The sequence below is a fragment of the Pezoporus flaviventris genome, unplaced genomic scaffold, assembly GCF_033815535.1.
Source record: "Pezoporus flaviventris isolate CSIRO_AGI_PZ_B2104156 unplaced genomic scaffold, CSIRO_AGI_Pfla_v1 ptg000031l, whole genome shotgun sequence".
Taxonomy (NCBI): Eukaryota; Metazoa; Chordata; class Aves; order Psittaciformes; family Psittacidae; genus Pezoporus; species Pezoporus flaviventris.
In genome coordinates this window covers 24,286,565-24,304,127 of record NW_026892579.1, presented here as the reverse complement: position 1 = coordinate 24,304,127, position 17,563 = coordinate 24,286,565, and the positions used below count along the sequence as shown (strand labels likewise).

General features: G+C 35.1%; 1 protein-coding gene across 24 annotated transcripts in view; it reads left to right on the top strand.

Moving 5' to 3' along the window:
* The window catches only part of RIMS1 (regulating synaptic membrane exocytosis 1), a 303,442-nt gene that overhangs the window by 185,051 nt on the left and 100,828 nt on the right, over positions 1-17,563 (top strand). For all 24 annotated transcript variants that reach the window (XM_061460482.1, XM_061460480.1, XM_061460507.1 and 21 more), the window contains 8 exons: positions 2,926-2,972; positions 4,101-4,213; positions 5,240-5,370; positions 5,690-5,861; positions 5,993-6,149; positions 7,312-7,383; positions 13,908-14,064; positions 15,637-15,762. In XM_061460482.1, coding sequence (XP_061316466.1) covers positions 2,926-2,972; positions 4,101-4,213; positions 5,240-5,370; positions 5,690-5,861; positions 5,993-6,149; positions 7,312-7,383; positions 13,908-14,064; positions 15,637-15,762 — 975 coding nt within the window. The remainder of the gene's footprint in view (positions 1-2,925; positions 2,973-4,100; positions 4,214-5,239; positions 5,371-5,689; positions 5,862-5,992; positions 6,150-7,311; positions 7,384-13,907; positions 14,065-15,636; positions 15,763-17,563) is intronic.

Here is a 17,563-nt window from a genome sequence, read left to right as displayed (position 1 = left end):
TTTCTTGTGTTCATGTAATATTTAAGAAATTATTATGTAAATTCGATTATTGAATTTGTAAGAAATTCACATATAGACAGAAGCATAACTTCATGTACATTTTGAAGTCAATAGCAGAAAGCAGAACTATTACAGAGCTCATTAGAAAACTCAGCCACGAGTTTGGTGATCAGAACTATATTGCATATAAACTTAATTTATTTCTTTTATTTTTGTGTCTTGCAATTTGGTGTGGAGCTGTACTTAAACAAGATAAAGCACATTAGGGAAGAGATTTCCTAGCAATAGTTTGTGTGTGTATATATATGGCAGGGGGGTTGGACCTAGATGATCTTAAGGTCCTTTCCAACCCTAACTATTCTATGATTCTGTATATATGCACACATATATATGTATACGTGCGTGCATTATATATGGATATAAATACAGATGTAAAATATATCTAAATAATATATATCATATATGTATCAGGGACAGAAAAAACCTGTCAATTTTACCATAAATTTTTAAAGATTTCAAATAACATTTCTATTGCAAACCATGCTTTTTGTCCGGACTCAGAATTTATGTTCTAGCTTCCACTGTTCCTGTCAGTTCTTCATAAAAATTTTGAGGAGTTCAGATAACTATAGTAAAAAAAGTTGTACTTTCAGTTCTTTCCTGTCTGATGAGTAAAGTCTTAAGAAAGATCTGATAGTTAGGGTTGGAAAGGACCTTAAGATCATCTAGTTCCAACCCCCCTGCCGTGGGCAGGGACACCTCACACTAAACCATGTCACCCAAGGCTCCAACCTGGCCTTGAGCACCACCAGGGATGGAGCATTTAGAATTTCCCTGGGCAACCTATTCCAGTGCCTCACCACCCTTACAGTAAAGAACTTCCTCCTTATATCCGATCTAAACTTCCCCTGTTTAAGTTTTAACCTGTTACCCCTTGTCCTATCACTACAATCCCTAACTAAGAGTCCATCCCCATCACCCTTGTAGGCCCCCCTCAGATACTGTAAGGCTGCTATGAGGTCTCCACGCAGCCTTCTCTTCTCCAGGCTGAACAGCCCCAACTTTCTCAGCCTGTCTTTATACGGGAGGTGCTCCAGTCCCCTGATCATCCTCATAAGCCCTTCTCTGGACTTGTTCCAACAGCTCCATGTCCTTTTTATGTTGAGGACACCAGAACTGTGCACAAGTATTAAAAATAACTAATATTTGAGGCTTCTTTTTTTTTTTTTAGCTTTTTTCTCTACCATATTGTTGGCAATACGGAAGTGTCTTTCTTCGCCCACCCAGGGATTATGCAACTTGACACTGTAGGTTGCACTTCTTATGTTGAAACACACCTTGCACATATGAGCCCTCACTAGACATCCTAAATATGATGTTACTTATTTTGAGCAATGCTATACTGCAGGTGACTGCTCTTTCTAGTGCAAGAAAACATTACAAACTTGATCTTGTATTGAATCTATTTGAATTTGGTAAGTAGATGTTTCAGACTGCTGAGAATTGCCTTGGAAATTTTGTCCTGGAAAGAGAGAAAATGTTAAGAGGAAGAAGTCTGCACGGCAGCCCTGCCATGCAACAGGCCATTAATCTGTTTATATGTTTGTAAAGTAGTACAGTGCCATAGCAAGAAAGCATAATGCAGTTGTATTTCCATGAGTTTGAGGAAACCACATTACTCTTGAATTGCAAAGTCAAGGCAAAGACAAGCACATTCTTGTTTAGTGATGTGAGATGTAAGCTGATATGAGACATTAACTTAAAGCTGAGATAGGCTTTTTTAATACACAGGCCCCAGAAGTTTAAATTGCAGGACATGGAAAGCTAACTAATTGGTCACTTAAATTCCTTTCCTGGCTTAAGTATGTCTTTCTTTTTCATAAGTGACTTTTATTTACCTAGGAGTCAGTTTTATTGACTTCCAGGTCAGTAAGATAGTGTTTCTCTTACCTGAGAAGTGTCTGAAGACCTTCAAAATGCTCAGTTTTAGACTTAAAATCTTGTAAATGTTCTTCAGAATTGTTATTGTAGGTCTAATTTTGAATTATTTTGTGTAGCTGAAAATATTTACATGTAGTTCACTGAAGAGCTTTGTTTCCGTTTTCCTGCTCTGCTGCTTTGCTAACATTTGTACAATAACAGTTGTTTTCTTGCTCTTGCAATGTATTTTCAATGATTGCTGAGAACAGAAGAAAGCCAGGAGCTAGCATCATTGACATTTTGATGAAAGAATAAATTTGCTGATGGCAAAATTTTGATAGATGTGTGTGGAACTGCTCAGTTTGATTGTGCTTATACCTGTTTATGTCCTGGATATGTGAATGTTGAAAAATGTGCATACCCATTGTTTGATTTTGAATTATTAGCCTTTGAACAATTGCATTATTCTTTTGCTTATTTAACATTGCTAACACTGTTTGCCTTTCCTTTTTGCTTAACGTTGCTAATGCTGTTTGCTTTTTCTTTTTATTATTATAAGACATTTTCGCAAGTTTCATTCCCTGAACTCCCTGAGATGTTTATATAAAAATTACTAGTGAGTTAATCTATGTCTTATTTTTTGGCTTTTTTTGGCTCCAAAAAATAGTTGAATGTCTGTAGCTGTACTACCTTTTGCCACCTTTTTCTCCCTAAGAACTCTTTACCTTTATTGTTCTGTTTATTGTAAAAATACTGTGGAATCCATCTGCAATATTAACATTGTAGTGTTCATATTGTTATGTCTGCTTGTTCATTAACTTGAAAGTAGTTTGCATTAGTAAGATTTTCAAGAATACTAGTGGAAAATATGTCCTCTTTCTTTCCTTATAACCCAATAGAACAGATACAGCTCCGTATTTCTAAAAAAGTGTCTCAGAAACGTATTTGTCACAGCAGAAAGCTTCTCTGTTGTTTCTAATTACTATGTGTATATTCGCATTTTAGTGATATTCCACGGATTCCCGAGACTTCTCACCCCCCGTTAGAGTCTAGTGAGTACACACCTCGTTCCTTTCACTAAGCATGGTCTTGTTTCAGCTATGAATTTTCTTAAAGGTGAGCGGTGGGAAACTGCATTGGCTGCAAGGTTTTTGTATGACAAAATTCAGTGGGTTTTGCTCTTGTGTATTAAATACAAAACAGTATAGATTTGATTAAAGCTACCCAGACTGCAAACATCAGCAGGACTTTAATGTCATGTTCTATATTTTGTGTTGTTAGTACCATAGTGGTACACATGCTATGACCCAAACTGGTCATTTACTTGCCGTAACTTGAGAGAAAAAAGATATAAGGGATTGCCAGAGGTACAAAATGGTGTCAGGATTTCACCTCTTGCACCATCCAATGTAAATCCAACATTCTTGTTTCTGTTTTTCTTAACAAGAAGATGTTGCTTAGGTGAACTTCAAAATAAAGGTTTTATTTTTAACTATGCCATTTGAGCAGTGTTGGGTAGAACGTGTGAGTGCAATGGCTCCCAGTCCTTTCTCATCTGAACCTTGTCAGAGATGAAACCAGAAATCTTCCCTGGGACAGGGTCCTGTGGGACCACTGAGTGCTGTTACACCTGTCACAAGCTCATCTCATCAGTGAGGTCTCTGTTTTGCTGCTGGAGAGCTAGTCCATCAGGCACCACAGCATTCTTCATGCCAGATGCACATCCTGCATACCTTCCTGTGTGCCAGTTCCTTGGGAGTTGCAATTTCAGATGCTATGAGGAGTACAATCCATACAACAGATGTGGGTTTATTCATCAAAGACTTTAAATCATAAGATCATAGAATAGTTTGGTTTTGTGGAGGTGATGTATAATTCTCTCAGAGGACACTATTTTATTTAATACTTGGTATGGTTTGACACTGCTCTATGAGGAGAACATTTTGTATATGTTATTTAAATTAAACAAAAAATGCAGGTTTAATCTGGGGTAAGAGTATCCAAACAGTCATCATCTCCATGCTATCAGCATCAGTTTAAAATCTTTCTGTATAATAATCCAGTTATACCATGTATAAATACAAACTTTACACAATTCAAAGAAAAGGTAATTCCTAAGTTTTCCAAATTAGCTTCAAAATTTTTAATAGGAAGTTCATGTTTTTCTCATGTGCTTCTAGGTTCAAGTTCTTTTGAATCTCAGAAGATGGAAAGGCCTTCTATTTCTGTTATATCTCCGACCAGCCCTGGAACCCTACGGGATGCACCACAAGTCCTACCAGGGCAGCTTTCTGTGAGCATATTTTATTTTTCCTGAGTTGTTAATGAAAACCTGTGAAGTGCTGGTCCCTCAGTTATCCATATGCCCAAGGTCTGTTGGGAGATCAAAAGAAACATCTGTTTTTAGTAAAGACTTAAATCTTTCAAATGTTTTTTACGACCCTTTGTACACACTCACAAGCCATCACTGTAAGCACAGCAAAGGTATAGAACTGTTGACTTAATACAACAAAGAGCACAGGAATTTACATTGAGAGCATCCCATAAAAGTGCCTTATAACTTGTCATCCTGTACCCTCTGCATTGAAAATGGTGACTCTTCTGTACATGCCCAGTAATCCACAGATAATAAACATAGTTTGACTTTATCTTCTTTATGGGAGCATTTAAAGAGCTGTGTATTTCTTAAGAGTTACACTATTGAGTTTTGCATTTTAATTCAGATACACATTACCTTCTGGAACTGTCTGTAACTCTAATTGAAACTGGGCTTATTAATTGTACTGTGTTTAGACATTGTTTTGTATGTTCTCACATTTTTTTATATTGATCATGGTAATTTCTAAGTACAGAGCAGGCTCAATAATTTCGTGGCATTATGATTCTCTTAAGAAATTATTTAGCTGTATATTATAGTTTTCATAAGAATATTTGCAAGGTAACAAATCAGAGTAGATTTCAACTACGTGTCGAGTTTAGCTGCAGCCAGAGCTTTCTATGTGAATGCAGCTTTTGACATGAAAAGCTAAAAAACATGCTGGTTTAAATGCACTCACAGATTCAAGATTATGCAGGGAGTACAACAAACAATATAAGTATAATCAGGCACCACCTTTTTATTCAGCTGTGGTAAATACAAAAGTCTTTGATATATACCGCCCTCTTTTCTAACTTAATAAGGGATTTGAAATAACATATATCTCATTGTCTCTTGGAGAAAACAGTGGTTATTTTTACATTGCGGTTAATGTGATGCATTCTGAAAACTCTGTTTTTTCTCTGTTTTCAGTAGTGTTTTCTGGTAACTTGATTCTTGTAGGTTAAACTGTGGTACGACAAAGTGGGACATCAGTTAATAGTAAATGTTCTGCAAGCAACAGATTTGCCACCAAGAGTAGATGGACGCCCTAGGAATCCCTACGTGAAAATGTATTTTCTTCCAGACAGAAGGTGGTAGTATTTCAGTTTAGAAAATTAAGTTGTAATTTGCTATGTATTGAATCTACTTTTAAATGAATGCTTATGAAGTAAAGATTTCCTTTTTATAATTTGTTATAGTTAGATTAATTATAACAAAAATGGCACTTGAAGCATTCTAGCCAGTATCAAACTAACTTTGTGGACTTTAGATGAATGCAAACCATTGTACAGCAAATACTTTTTTAAGTGTTATCAGATCAGAAAGAATGAAAACAGTAAGTCCTAATGAGTAGATGGCATTTTGTGTTTTATCTCTACAAACAATTCACAACAAATATTTATGTTTCAGTGATAAGAGTAAAAGGAGGACCAAAACAGTAAAGAAAAGTCTAGAGCCAAAATGGAACCAAACTTTTCTCTACTCACATGTGCATCGTAGAGATTTTAGAGAACGAATGCTTGAAATAACTGTATGGGATCAGCCAAGAATACAAGAAGAAGAGAGTGAATTTCTTGGAGAGGTGATACATACAATCACATTAGTCCTGAGTTTGTTGTTTGGTTTTGAATACATATGCATATATATTTTAAATATGTGTTTGTGTGTGTGTGCCCTGAAGGTAAAATTAAACCCTGCTAATTTTTCTATTAGATTCTTATAGAGCTGGAGACAGCCCTTTTAGATGATGAACCACATTGGTATAAGCTACAGACACATGATGAATCTTCACTACCTCTGCCTCAGCCATCACCTTTCATGCCAAGAAGACATATTCATGGTGGAGAAAGCACTAGCAAAAAATTACAAAGTATGTCCAAATTCCATTCATCTCTCTTAAATTTTAAATTGAAAATGCTTTCCTATGCAAGATAAAAATACTATTTAATCATTTTTAAACATAATGAAAATATGTGGCAGCAAAGGGATGCAAATTTTGACATTATGACATGGCAGCCTTTCACCTGTGATGCATAACTTTCAAGTATGTGAAACCTGCCGGAATTGATTTGGTTTTCACTAGCAAAAGAGAATTTTTCAAATGTTTGCTTCCATCATTATTGGATACTTTTTTAATAGTTAAAAGTTCTTTATTAAAATAAAAAAAGTCCTCAAAAACTTCTGAGGCTTAGATATACTTTTCTTCATAAAGCTAGTCTCAACTTCCAATTTTCTTGTTATACAATGAGAAGTGTACTTTTGCAGCAAATAGAAATATGTGTATTTGGGAGGTACAGTTGTTTCAATGAATCTGATTTCAGGTTTGTGTGAGGCGTATTAATATAATGAATATATTGAAATATTTGAATATTGTAGCTTCTCTGGTCATTTAAAAGGTTTATTTAGAAATGTGTTGGATGTAGGGAAGTATCTCAAAATAAATTTCCAAGCTATTTTTGTGATTTTTCTTAAACATGAAAGTTACTCATTCCAGCCAATGCATAGAAAATTGATGCACATTCAGGAATGAATTATAAAAATGTGATAATGCTGTAATTGCTACATGAGGATATGTATAGAGAGAGCAAATTAAAGATTAGTTTTCATGAGGCATTTGAACTTTCCTAAAAGCTGGCAGTGCTGTTTTCTCTACCTCTCTCTCACCATCTGCTGCCACCTCTCCTTTCCTGTTCAGCAAGCTGATTCAGCTTGCTCCCTGAAATAGCACAAAAGGTTTGGGGTTTTTTTCTTCTTTCTTAGAGTTAACTTTCTGTAGGTTTGATGAGGTAAAATATCATAGGAGAGGATTACTGTGGACATGAGGGGAAGAGAAGGGAAAAGGAGGTTGCAGCAGCTGTAAGATATTAAATTGGCTCAGCTATCTCGTGAATTGTCTGTCACTGCAATTTAGTTCTCTATTGTTTAGACTTAAAAATCATCTTTTAATTTCATTAGTACATTAAATGAACATATTTTTACATTTTATAACACAACCAGATGTTCAGGTATTTGTTTACCTTACTGTTGTGCAGGATCTCGGCCAATCAGTGATAGTGACATCTCAGATTATGATGTTGATGATGGTATTGGAGTTGTTCCTCCAGGTGCGTGGGTGAACAGCATGGTCCTGCTTTCTTCTTATTATTTTTTGCTTGTTTGTTTTTATTTCTTTATAACATTTTGGAATATTGAGGATACTTGTTTTGGAGAGTGCATTATGAAAAAAAAGTTCTCCTGATTAATCCATGGTATGTGTCATAAATCATGGCTAATTTAAAGATTCTTCTATCCATTCATTTATACGTTTTTAGGTATCATTCTTCATACATGAACCACTGGATGGTTCAAATTGTTTGTGCTTAAACCACAATGGTGCGTAATGTTTGAAGCCTTATTAAAAATATAAATTAAATTTTTAAATAATTTTGGAATAAAAATTAAGATTTCAGTGTTTATTGCAAGTTTTGGGGGTTTTTTTATTATTTTTTTTTATTTTGCATTTTGCTTGAAACTAACATATAGTGCAATCTCCCATGGACTTTATTGCGAATGCATGGCTGTAGATTAAGATGCATGGAGCATGGCTATCTTTTCTAGTTTCATAGCCTTCATGAACTGTCATTACCCTAAATATTCATGAATATATACTTGTATAGGCTATCATGGTTTGATTTTCAGTTCAGCATTCCTTACATACTGAAAATCTTGAGGATAATTTTGGGTATCGCATTCTATTTGACTGTTGCCACAAGTCAAATGAGTATGTTTCCCAATTGCCCCAAACTAACTGAAGAGTCACTATGTTATTGCCAGCACTAAATCAGTTTTCCTGATGAAAATCACTAAATCAAATCATGGAGGGATTTAGAAAGCTTTCTATCTTCCTGATCTATGTTTAAAATGATCATAGAATTGTAGAATCGTAGAATCATCGATCTGACAATTTAATTACTCATTTTGTAACCATACAAATAAATAATGTATTTTATTAACACAATATCATTTTGATGTTTACTGAGCCAAATTCTCCTTCCATTGATTTTGATTGGGTTCTTTCCTTACTTTAATACACTTACCACCTGAGTAGCTAAGAGGGAAATTTGTTCTGATATGTCTAGTAATGATATTTGCTTTAATGAAGTGATTATTCTTGATGGTTTTGCATCAGGTGAGAGACTGAATATTTATAATAAAAATAAATCATAGGTTCTAAATGTTTTTTCCTGTTTATTATTTTCTTTTTTTTTAGTTGGCAGTGTGGATACTGGCGTATCTCTATAGATTTACTTACACATAAGGTTTCAGTAGGCTGTATTAAGAATCAGGGCTTTTTTTTCAGCTGCCAGTTCTTCAGGACATCCATTTGAAATAATTTTCCATCTGACAGAAAACTTTCAAAATTGTTCAGCTGAAGGCACTGGACTCTATTCACTGGGTCAGCACTTAAGTAACTGATTCTTACGGAAATTTCTTGGGACTGTGCATGCTCAGATGTGGCTTTGAAAAACGCATGAGCCCATACTCTGAATTTCAGAGATCACTGTAAAAAACAGCAATATTTAATCTGTATCAATAGGATTTATATGAGCTGAGAGTCTCTAAACTGAACTCTAAACTCAAAGTGATGGTGAGGACACTTCTCCTGAAGTCTACCGGATCAGAAACAATCTGGCAGCTGACCTGACCAAGCACAAATTTGTCTGAGTTTAATGGATACATTTGTTTGGCAGTCTTAACTGGAGTGCTTGTTTGTGACTCCTGTGTGAAGTGGGTATACAAAGAAGTGTGGGGGGTTTGTTAGCATATGCAGCCTGAATTCTTTAATGAGTGTTAAACTTGAGGCACAGAGGGGCAAAGAAAATTTCAGTCACCAGCCACAAATGTGTGACAGTCTAGACAGCGTATGAAATACATTTTGCAGTGAGAGCTGCAGAAGATTGCCAGTCCCACCATCTACTGAATTGCTCAAGAATCTTAGGCACAGATTAACAAATATCCCTGGACACCAAGTTCAGATATGTATTTCTACCCTCCTGTCCAGCCTTCCTTACTTACCACATTGCAAAATCTTCCAAGATTTTGGACTGCTACCTTCATTTGCACTGAAAGAATATTGCAGTATCTTCTCCATCCAACAGTCTCTCTTAAAACTAAGTTGCATGGAAGTTCCTTATTGTGTTGCAGGGTGTTTACCTCTTCTCTTCTCCTGCCCCCCCAGTACATGGACCTCACCAGAGTGCACTGCAGCTCTTATTTGGTCCAGATTTCCCATACATTCACCTGCATGGTATGTGTGGTAGGGAATTATGAATATCCATATTTACCCACAATGAAGGATGACAAAGCAGACCATTTCGGCATGGTCTCTTTTGGCTTCAACTAGATTAGTCCAGGATTAAGATATTACTTCTTAACAGAAGTAAGAATCCCATGTTTTTACAACATGTGACTCTTTGTTTCCCTTTAAAGCCCCTGTTCCTACACTTAACCACTTACTTGCCATTGCTACCCACTGTGGTGGTTATGTATGATGAATAAGCTCTGTCTTTACTAAAGGTATATATTTACAGTTGTTGTTTTATTCTTTTTTTCTTGAAATATTCAGAAGATAAGTTATTTTGCCTTCTTAATATCTCAAGATTTTTGCAAAGATTATTGCTCATTTTCCAAAATATAGGCACATAACTTCTTAATGTGGAAGCACAGAAGTTCACTTGATCACCATCATGAGCTAAGAAAAGGAATGATGAAAATATTTTGTCTAACTTAACAAGCATTAAATCCTTAAAATTATAATTTCAAAAGTTTTACCAATTGCTAAGGCAAATGCAGTATTAGCATTTAATAATATCAGAGAAAACTCTGTGCCTAGAGGTTTTGGCAGCTGCAAAGAATCACTGCTTCTCAATAGAAGACTGCTACTTCAAAAATAATGGCACTTTGATAACTTCAAGAATATTTAAAGAAAAGTATTTTTCCCTTATTGTATTACAAATGTGTCTTATCTTTCATTTAATTGTACTCTCTTATTATTAGTATCTTTAGGTGATGTATATATAATTTTTAAAAATCAGCTTATAGAACTTTTTGTAAAAGAAGTTTGTATCAACAGCTGAAACTTTAATTTGAAGCCCAGATTTAACAGAATATATTTTTTTACTCCTTTTTTTGGTATGCTCACATCTGTTTACATGAAGAAAATATTATTATAAATCTCGTAGCCTCTTCTCATACGAGAGATACTCCGGTCTCTTAATTATCTTTGTGATCCCGAGCTGGACTTGCACCGTTAACTTTATGTACTGTACTGGAGAGCCCAGTACTTCAGATGTGGCCTCAACTATGCCAAGTATATAGGAAGGGTCGGTAGAGTATCAGTAAAGGATTTAATAAAAACCAAACACATTTCAAGGCCTATCTTTTTAACCAAAACTTCAGTAACTTTCTTAATAAAAAAGAAAAAGATCTGCTGTACAGTTGGCAGTATCCTATAGGGTGTTTTTAATGAGCTGCATTGCTTATGCTATACTCTTCATAACAATATATTATTCTATCATATGTAATCTGTATAAATGGTTGCACCGTACTTAACGTTCCTCCTGTAGCAGCAGTGTGACATCAACACAATGCCTTTTTGTTGTATGTATTGTCGTAAAATAATTAAAAGTTCTGGTGTCAACCATTTTCATCATTCATCCAGCTTCCATTTCATGTCACACCTGACAGTTTCCCATGAGCATCTGAGAAACTTCTGCATAAATGACCATAAGCTTGGTTGCTGCTGTCATGCTGGTCCATGCAAAAAAATTCTCTGCTCGCTCTGGAGAGCATAAAGCCTTTGTATTTGAAGATACAAGGAAATGTTATGGTTGCTGTCACTGTCGTGGTCACTAAGGAAGTATGGATGTTATTTGACCAACTTGACAATACTTGAGCTAATACTTAGAATAAATGTGAATTGCTGTTACTCTCTTCTGTAAGCTTTGTGTATACAGAATGTGATTTTTTTAAGTTTACAGAGTAATGCTAGGTGTATTTTTTAGGCAGAATAGAGATACTCTGGAAATATATTTTAAACTGATTTTTTTTTACTATATATATTTTAATTGTATGCATTTCATTACAGTTGCCTAAAACTTGGAAAAGAATTTTAGATATCTTTTACTTTAGTGTTAAACAAATGTAAGCTAGTGCTCCTTCTGATACAGATGACGGGATTTTATCTAAAACAAGCTTGTTTGGAAAATGAAATACCTTTTAGCACATACAGGTTAGATTTAGTCATCCTGGGAAAGTGGACACATTCAGTTTTTGTCATGTGTAGTCTTTTTAATTCCTCTTACAAAAAAACAGGCGTTTTCTGCAAGGTCTTTCATACATGAGAAAGTGTACATTCGGAAATCCCTTCTTTGAATAAAAGGTTGATAAACCTCAGTAGATAATTTCATGCGTGCCTTCAACTTTTACAGCCCTATTTTGCAATCAGTACTCAGTACAGCTTTGCTATTAAAAATGCTCTTCAAGTGTCAAGCATTTGCCTTTTTTTTAGTTACTAATGAGCTCTTTTATAGCTACAATTGAGCTCTCTCCAAAGTTTTTTCTCCATGTTCTTTCTAGTTTTCAAACAATAACCAGTACCCCCCCTAAACTTGAATAATGTCACATTTTAAATATGAAATTACATTCATTATTTTTATTTGGCATGTTTAACTCAGTGTTGTTTGAGAACAGACCACACATGCACTCAACATTATTGTCCCTGATGTTTGTTTCTGAGCTACATGCTATGTTCTTATTAGAAGTGTAATCATCTTTTTGTCAACATTGTCTCCTTCCTATCTGCCTTGCTATCATATCTCTAATGGTAAATATTTAAGACAAGAACTTATAGAAGCCTTTTTTTTTTTTTCTTTTAATTTACTGAAGTTGCTGGAAAGCTGGTGTAAGGCTGAAAGCTACTGTAGGGTACTACAGCATCAAGGTACTCTTCCGTTACCTTTGGGTAACTTGGCTAGTTTGTTCAGTATAAAAGGTGGACGCAGTTCTGGAGGCTGTGATATTATAAACTGTATAATCAGGGAAAACAGTCTTAAATTCCTTTGATGATAAAATGCTTCATCTGGTAGATCCCTCTTCACGTTGTTGCATTACTAAGATGAATCTGTTCTATCATGGAAGATATTCTTATTTTAGGATTGCTTATCACTCTTCTAACGAAGTGTTTTTCTCCATGTTTGGTAATGGCAATGCATTCAGATAAGTTACATGTCCATTAGAATACATTAGTAAACTGATGTATTATTTGGGAAAAAAAGCATGAATACTTCGTTGATGTTTGTGATCAGGGCTCAGGCATGCAGCTAAACAGGTTATTGTCATTGAATACATGACCAAGCCTAATATAGACTGTCTATATGGGCCATATTTTGAAGAAGGCCATAACAATTTGGTAGAAGTTCAGATAAGACCTCCTTACAAGAATTATACAAAATATGAAAAATCCAAACTTGAAACTATAAGAAGATTATTTAAAAGTGCAATTTATTTACTTCATCCATATAACAACTGACTAAATCGTAGCCTTTTCCTGATGGAGAGAACATTTCTGATGCAGGCTGGCGTTTTAGATGAACAAGTTAATGCATTGCAGGAATTTAATGTTAGACATATTCAGAGAAGCAGCAAAATTACTATTTTTGAATCTAAACAACAATTTTTGAAGTCATTAAGGGGTGATTTAAGGGATGACCATTTATGTCGTTAGGGGATTTTCTCTTAAGGGATTCTTGTAATCTAATTTGAATGTGCAGAAGTGAGCAACTCAGTCTGAGCAAATCTCCTTATGCTCTTTTGGAAAGACAGCAGGCACTTTTTGAAAGCTGTTCGTCTTACTGAGCTTAATTTGCTGCTTTAGGATGGGATTCAAAGTGTGTAACAGTGTGCTACATGGGAAAAGGCATGGTAACAGCAACACTTCAAAATGTACTAATATTCTGCTGATTTTTTATTTTAATCCTATGTAAAGATGAACTCTGAGAAATTTTGGAGCTCATTCATAGCATTTTGAAAAAAATATCTGTAGAGTGTGCAACACCCATTATTCTGTGCAATATACTCTAAATGCTCATAATTATTTTAAGTAGGTGGCTTTGGCCAGGTTCAGTAGGAGAATATCTTTGTTTTTAATTGAAAGAAGAGTCAGAAAGATGCTTTATATATGAGCAGTTGTGGATGAGTCTGTTATGTTGAACACAAGCATGCCTTCTCCATTTGTTAGATGAGGTAAACCTACATTGCTTGGATTCCTTTCAATTTTTTTCTATGACAGTTTTGAAATACAAGTTGTTCAAAGTACTCTTCACCAAGTCAGAAAACTATTTCAGTCCTCTCCCTCACATCTTCCAGTACATAATAAAAATCATCTCAGTTTCTCTGTACATGTAGACATTTAAAGGTAATACTAGTAGCTTATTCTGGCTGCATGATACATCAGGGTGTAAAACAGCTAAATAACGACTTAAAAGATGTGTAAGCGTTTAGGTGTGCGTTTCTGGAAGGACTAACCATCTGACTTCTTTTCAAACCCAGACTTTTATTTTCTAATTTCCTGTTGTTGCCCTCTTACCAGTTGGTTATAGATCTAGTACTAGAGAAAGCAAATCTACAACACTAACTGTGCCAGAACAGCAAAGAACAACACATCATCGTTCACGATCTGTATCTCCTCACCGTGGTGACGATCAGGGCAGGACCCGTTCACGTTTACCAAATGTGCCATTACAGAGGTAGGCATCAGAAGTTAATGAAATATTGGGTGGTTTCAAGTTTGTGTAATTTGTCTTTATTAACTTTTCTCTTGCTAGACAACCTATTAGTAGGAGGATCCTTTTTGAGCTTTTTGTTTGGATGCTTTTTGCTTTCTTTGAAAGTTTGTACAGGCTGTTTAAGCAGAAAACTTGACATAATTGATTTTGCTTTTTATTGTGCAGGGCAATAGGCTTCCCTTGCAATCTCTCATGGAACCCTAAAAATCAGTCAGTTTTTACCAGCTTCCCTTTCTCCAATTTCTAGGAAGCTTTGTTCTTGAATTACTCAAAAGCTTGAAGTGTTGCACTAGCAACATTACTGCCCACTAGCTGTGGTCATTTAAAAATAATTTGAAAATCTATCCTTCTAGTTGAATTTTGTATTCAAAATTCTGTGCTACAGTCCTGTGCTTATCCATCATTTCTGTGTCTGTGGGGTGTTTCTTGGAGTTCCATCACTGATCATTTTATACCAGACATCTGTGATGTTTCAAAATAATGGTGTATTGTGGAAAACCGTCTTCTCTTCCCAGTTGAAAATCCTGATGATCTTGCTTTTTTTCTTTTCCATCCTCCGTGCCATATATACTGCTCTTTTGAACTGAAATTTTGTGGGCTTCGTAAGTCCCTGAATGCATCCCCCTCTTCTACCTCAGTTTTTGTGGATAAAGCTATTTCACTACCCATCAAATCACTTGCTGTTGTATTTCTCAGAATGCATCCTTAAGAAATAGAAAAGTTTGGCTGTACATAAAACAGACTGTGGCACTGACTTTTTTTTTAATAGTGGAGAGAATGAGAGCTCCTCATTCTGCTTTTGCAAACAATTGTTTATTTTCTTTTTGTATCTTTCTATCTACAAGCATGATGCACAAATGAAATGTTTTGTAGTCAATTCCACCCATCCTTTAATTTTATACTTTGAAAACTAATGCTTCTCATTCCAATGTCAGCTATCAAACCAAAGGAAGAATCTGCCCTTCAAGCAGTAGTTTCTTTTCTTGTTCTTTTCCATGTGAATAGACCTTTAAATTACTATTATGGAGGTCAGAGCGTACCTGCATTTATACAAAACCCCTTTTGTATAACAGTTTGAAATTGATAAAATCTACTGCACGTTGCCATATCCTCTCCCAGAATTTCTTAAAGAATGCTTGGAGATACCCGCAAAAAGTTGTCAGCCCTTTCAAAATCTGTAAATTTCAAAATTTACAAATATGTAAAACTTAATTTCATGTGAAATATTATCCATTTGTTTGTTATTTCAGTTTTTCTTTAACTGCAGACTTTGAAAGTGCCATTACTTCATCTGTCAGTGTACACAGAAACAGGCACATACTTCTAAATATGGTATAAATGGCTGCTTTTCTATGCTTGGAGGTGGGTTTTTCTTAATTTTAGGGTGCAGTATTTTTTTAGAAGACATGTATTAACAATTTAATGATTAAAAACTTCCTTCAACCAACTTGTGCTATCATGCACTGAGCAGTGTTATTATGGAAAAAAAACAAAACAAAACCCAAGATTTTCATACATGTTTTTACCTTCCAGGAGTTTAGATGAAATTCATCAAATGAGAAGATCACGTTCTCCAACTAGACACCATGATGCCTCCAGAACTCCAGCTGATTACAGATCCAGAGACATGGATAGTCAGTATTTGTCTGATCAAGAAAGGTATATTGTCAGCCTGAACCTCGATAAAAGTTTAAAAGTGTGTTTGTTTGTTTTCCTAATTTTCAAGTGTTCAGTAGAAGCATGACTGATAGTAGTGGGGAAGGGAGATAACTCAAAATAACTGACACATCTAGTGTTTTTTTCTGGTTAAACTCTGCACTGCATTGACAGTAATAGCAGCTATCTAGACTAGCAGTTCTTGGGGTTTTGTCCTAGAGTATTCTGATGTTTGTTTCATGCATGAAGCACAGAGATCTTTACTAGAAAACTATAAATTTACATGTATGCCCTACTATTTCTGTAACTCAGAATTTATCTATTTCAGTAGCCATTAAATTACTAGACATATGTTCCTACTGTTTGGGAGTTGCATATGCTATGATTTACATTCCTATGCTTATAGATTTTGGATATGTATATATGCAGTCTCAGGTCTTCTTACATAACATTCTGGTGAACTTGGTACAATATCCAAGTATAGCAAGGATAGTGAAAATCTCCAATCCTAGGTGCATGACACATGCACGTGTCTCCCTGAAATACATGCAGTGTCTACACTCTTCAGGGAACACTTGGTCTCTCCTAGTAGGCATTGTTTTCAGATATATAGGAATTTATTAAAAAAACATGGAAGAGAATGAGAATTTCTGTTTAGTTTATAGCTGAAAGAAGTTTGAAAAGGTATTTTAGTTCAGTGTTTGGGAAACATAATGATGACAGTCACATAGATTAACCATGTTTGCAGGGTGTTTGTTTACTTAAAAATGAACTTGCCTGTTTTGCTTTTTTAATGTGATAACATACATGTAGAAACTAATGAGCCATTTGGAACATTTTTACATTCAACTTTATAGGCAAGAAGTATGTACAGAATTGTCTAAACTGTGTTGTTACACTGAATTTCCTCTCGGAGGCAAATTGAAATGCTTTTTAGATGTAGTAGTCAGTTTTATTGTCAGGCTAATTCAAGTAATTTCCACTTGTTGCAAATGTTTCATGTTATCTATTGTAAGTAGTGATATATTCAACAGATTCCTGTGAAGCCTCAAATCATGGGGTAAATCATTATATGTGCATGGATTATGCTTGGAGAGTGAGGCTTGCATTGAGGCTTTCTTGGAGATGAGCCTTCAGACCAGAGCCACAGCAGGAATGTGCTGCTGGGTTTGTTTAGAGGAATCAGACAGTCTTCAGTTCTTTTCAGCATTCAGAAAACGCTTTTTCACAAGTTTAAAGATCAGACATTATTTGCAGGGTTTATAGATGGGTCCATGTATTTACTTTTCTCGAGTAATAATCTTATCTGCAGTGGTCTCTTTTTCCCTGTTTTCCTTTTCACCTTTCCCCAGATTTCTTCATTTGTTTAACTCTCGCAGGCTTCACTGTCTTTCACTACATAAGTGCAGCAGCATGGGGAAGATCAAACCAGCTTTTGTTGAGGAAGATTATCACATCCAAAGATTAAAAAAAAATTATTCAGTGTTATGTATTACTGTCAATAGAAGTACAAGTATTACATGTTGTTCATTTACTGAGCCCTTCATCTAAACAAATTCATGAATGTAGATACCTAACATAAACTTGGCTAGAAAGATAATTACCCAACAATTACGTGGCAAAAATTACAGTTACTCATTACTTTTGATCATTTGCTCAACGATCTGCTATTGGGCCCAAATTAATATTGGATATTCTGAATAGATCCTCATAAAAATAGTTATTATAGTCTCAAACTAAAGTATGTAGTATGATAAATTTCCAGTGAAACTAATTCATCCACCTTTCTCATATGTATTTATAT